At 34.7% G+C, this 1380-nt stretch overlaps 1 protein-coding gene across 1 annotated transcript in view; it reads right to left on the bottom strand.

Annotated features, from left to right (window-relative positions):
* The window catches only part of UBE3D (ubiquitin protein ligase E3D), a 168346-nt gene that overhangs the window by 143943 nt on the left and 23023 nt on the right, over positions 1-1380 (bottom strand). The window contains exon 4 of the mRNA XM_042782275.1: positions 475-582. Within this exon, the coding sequence (XP_042638209.1) occupies positions 475-582 (108 nt within the window). The remainder of the gene's footprint in view (positions 1-474; positions 583-1380) is intronic.

Genomic DNA, 1380 nt, shown 5'->3' with positions numbered 1-1380 from the left:
TTTCTAATGACTAGACTAGGGTTATGAGTTTTGGGGAAGAATACCATAAAAGTGAGGTGCTCTTCTTATCACATAATATCAAAGGGTACATTATCTCAATATCTAACTCTAGTGACATTAACCTCGATCACTTGGTTAAGGTGGTATCTGCCAGGTTTTCCCACTAATTAAAATTACTATTCCTCCCACTGTACAAGCACAACTCATTGTATTGTGCTTTGCTTTATTGCATGTTGCAGATACTGTTTTTTTTTCTCCCCACAAACTGAAGATTTGTGGCAATGCTGCCTCAAGCAAGCCTATTAGTGCCATTTTACTAACAGCATGTGCTCACTTTATGTCTGTGTCACATTTTGATAATTTTCACAATATTTCAAACTTTTTCATAATGCTATTACACACTTAATAGACTACAGTATAGTGTAAACATAACTTTTATATGCACTGGGAAACCAAAAAATGTGTGTGACTCACTTTATTGCAATATTCACTTTTACTGCAGTGGTCTGGAGCCAAATCCACAGTATCTCCAAGGTGTGCCTGTATACTCTGTTCCTTAGGAGTCACTAAGCCCAGACCACACTAAAGGAGAGCAAAATTAAGCTTCTCCCATTATTTTTTATGCCTATACCATATTTATAGTTAAGCAGCTGCTTTTCACTCTTTACTCATTTTTTTTTAATGGTTTCATATATATTTTTCCCCAGGACAACAATAGATACCTGAGACTTTAATAGTCAGAAAGGCTTTCTACTCCTTTCTACTCTAAACTAGGAAGACCAGTACTCTTACAGAAGAAAAATGGGCAGCATGATGAGGTGTTAAAAATTGCTCATGAAGAAATTTCAAAATAATTTAGCCATGAGCAATCAGAAACACACACTTGGTCTTCCCAGTGCACTATAAGCAATGTGAATGCTTAAAGCACCCTGCATGCTTGTACACTTCTGCTCCTATCAGATGAACCATTTACTTATTAAGAATCAACTGTGTTTGATCACAGATCTGTTTATTTCAGTTACACATGTCACATAACTTAAAGAAATATTATATAAACCATTGAAATGAGTTACTATTCCTTTGGAAATTAAAGATTCCAGACTCTACAAAAGCAAGTTGTTAGGGGAAAAAAAAAAAAAAAAAAAACCACTCATGATTTAACTGTGGGGAAAGAAAATTGTAGAACAGTAGAAGAGAGAAGAAGTTACCAACTAGAAAAATCATACAATCAGATTGCTTCAATAGTAACTAATTTCCTATTCCACTTTAAAGAAACCCAAATTGGACATACAGGATGGTTTGTGTGAAAAAGCTACATAGCAGTGGGCTCATATTCAACAAAAAGATAACCCATAACAAAATACTCGTGAGTTAATGTAC

Source organism: Orycteropus afer, unplaced genomic scaffold (assembly GCF_000298275.1).
Source record: "Orycteropus afer afer isolate SDZICR_OR568_19922 unplaced genomic scaffold, OryAfe1.0 scaffold00011, whole genome shotgun sequence".
NCBI classification, from domain to species: domain Eukaryota; kingdom Metazoa; phylum Chordata; class Mammalia; order Tubulidentata; family Orycteropodidae; genus Orycteropus; species Orycteropus afer.
Note: the sequence above shows the minus strand (reverse complement) of the source record. Positions and strands in the feature narration are given on the sequence as shown.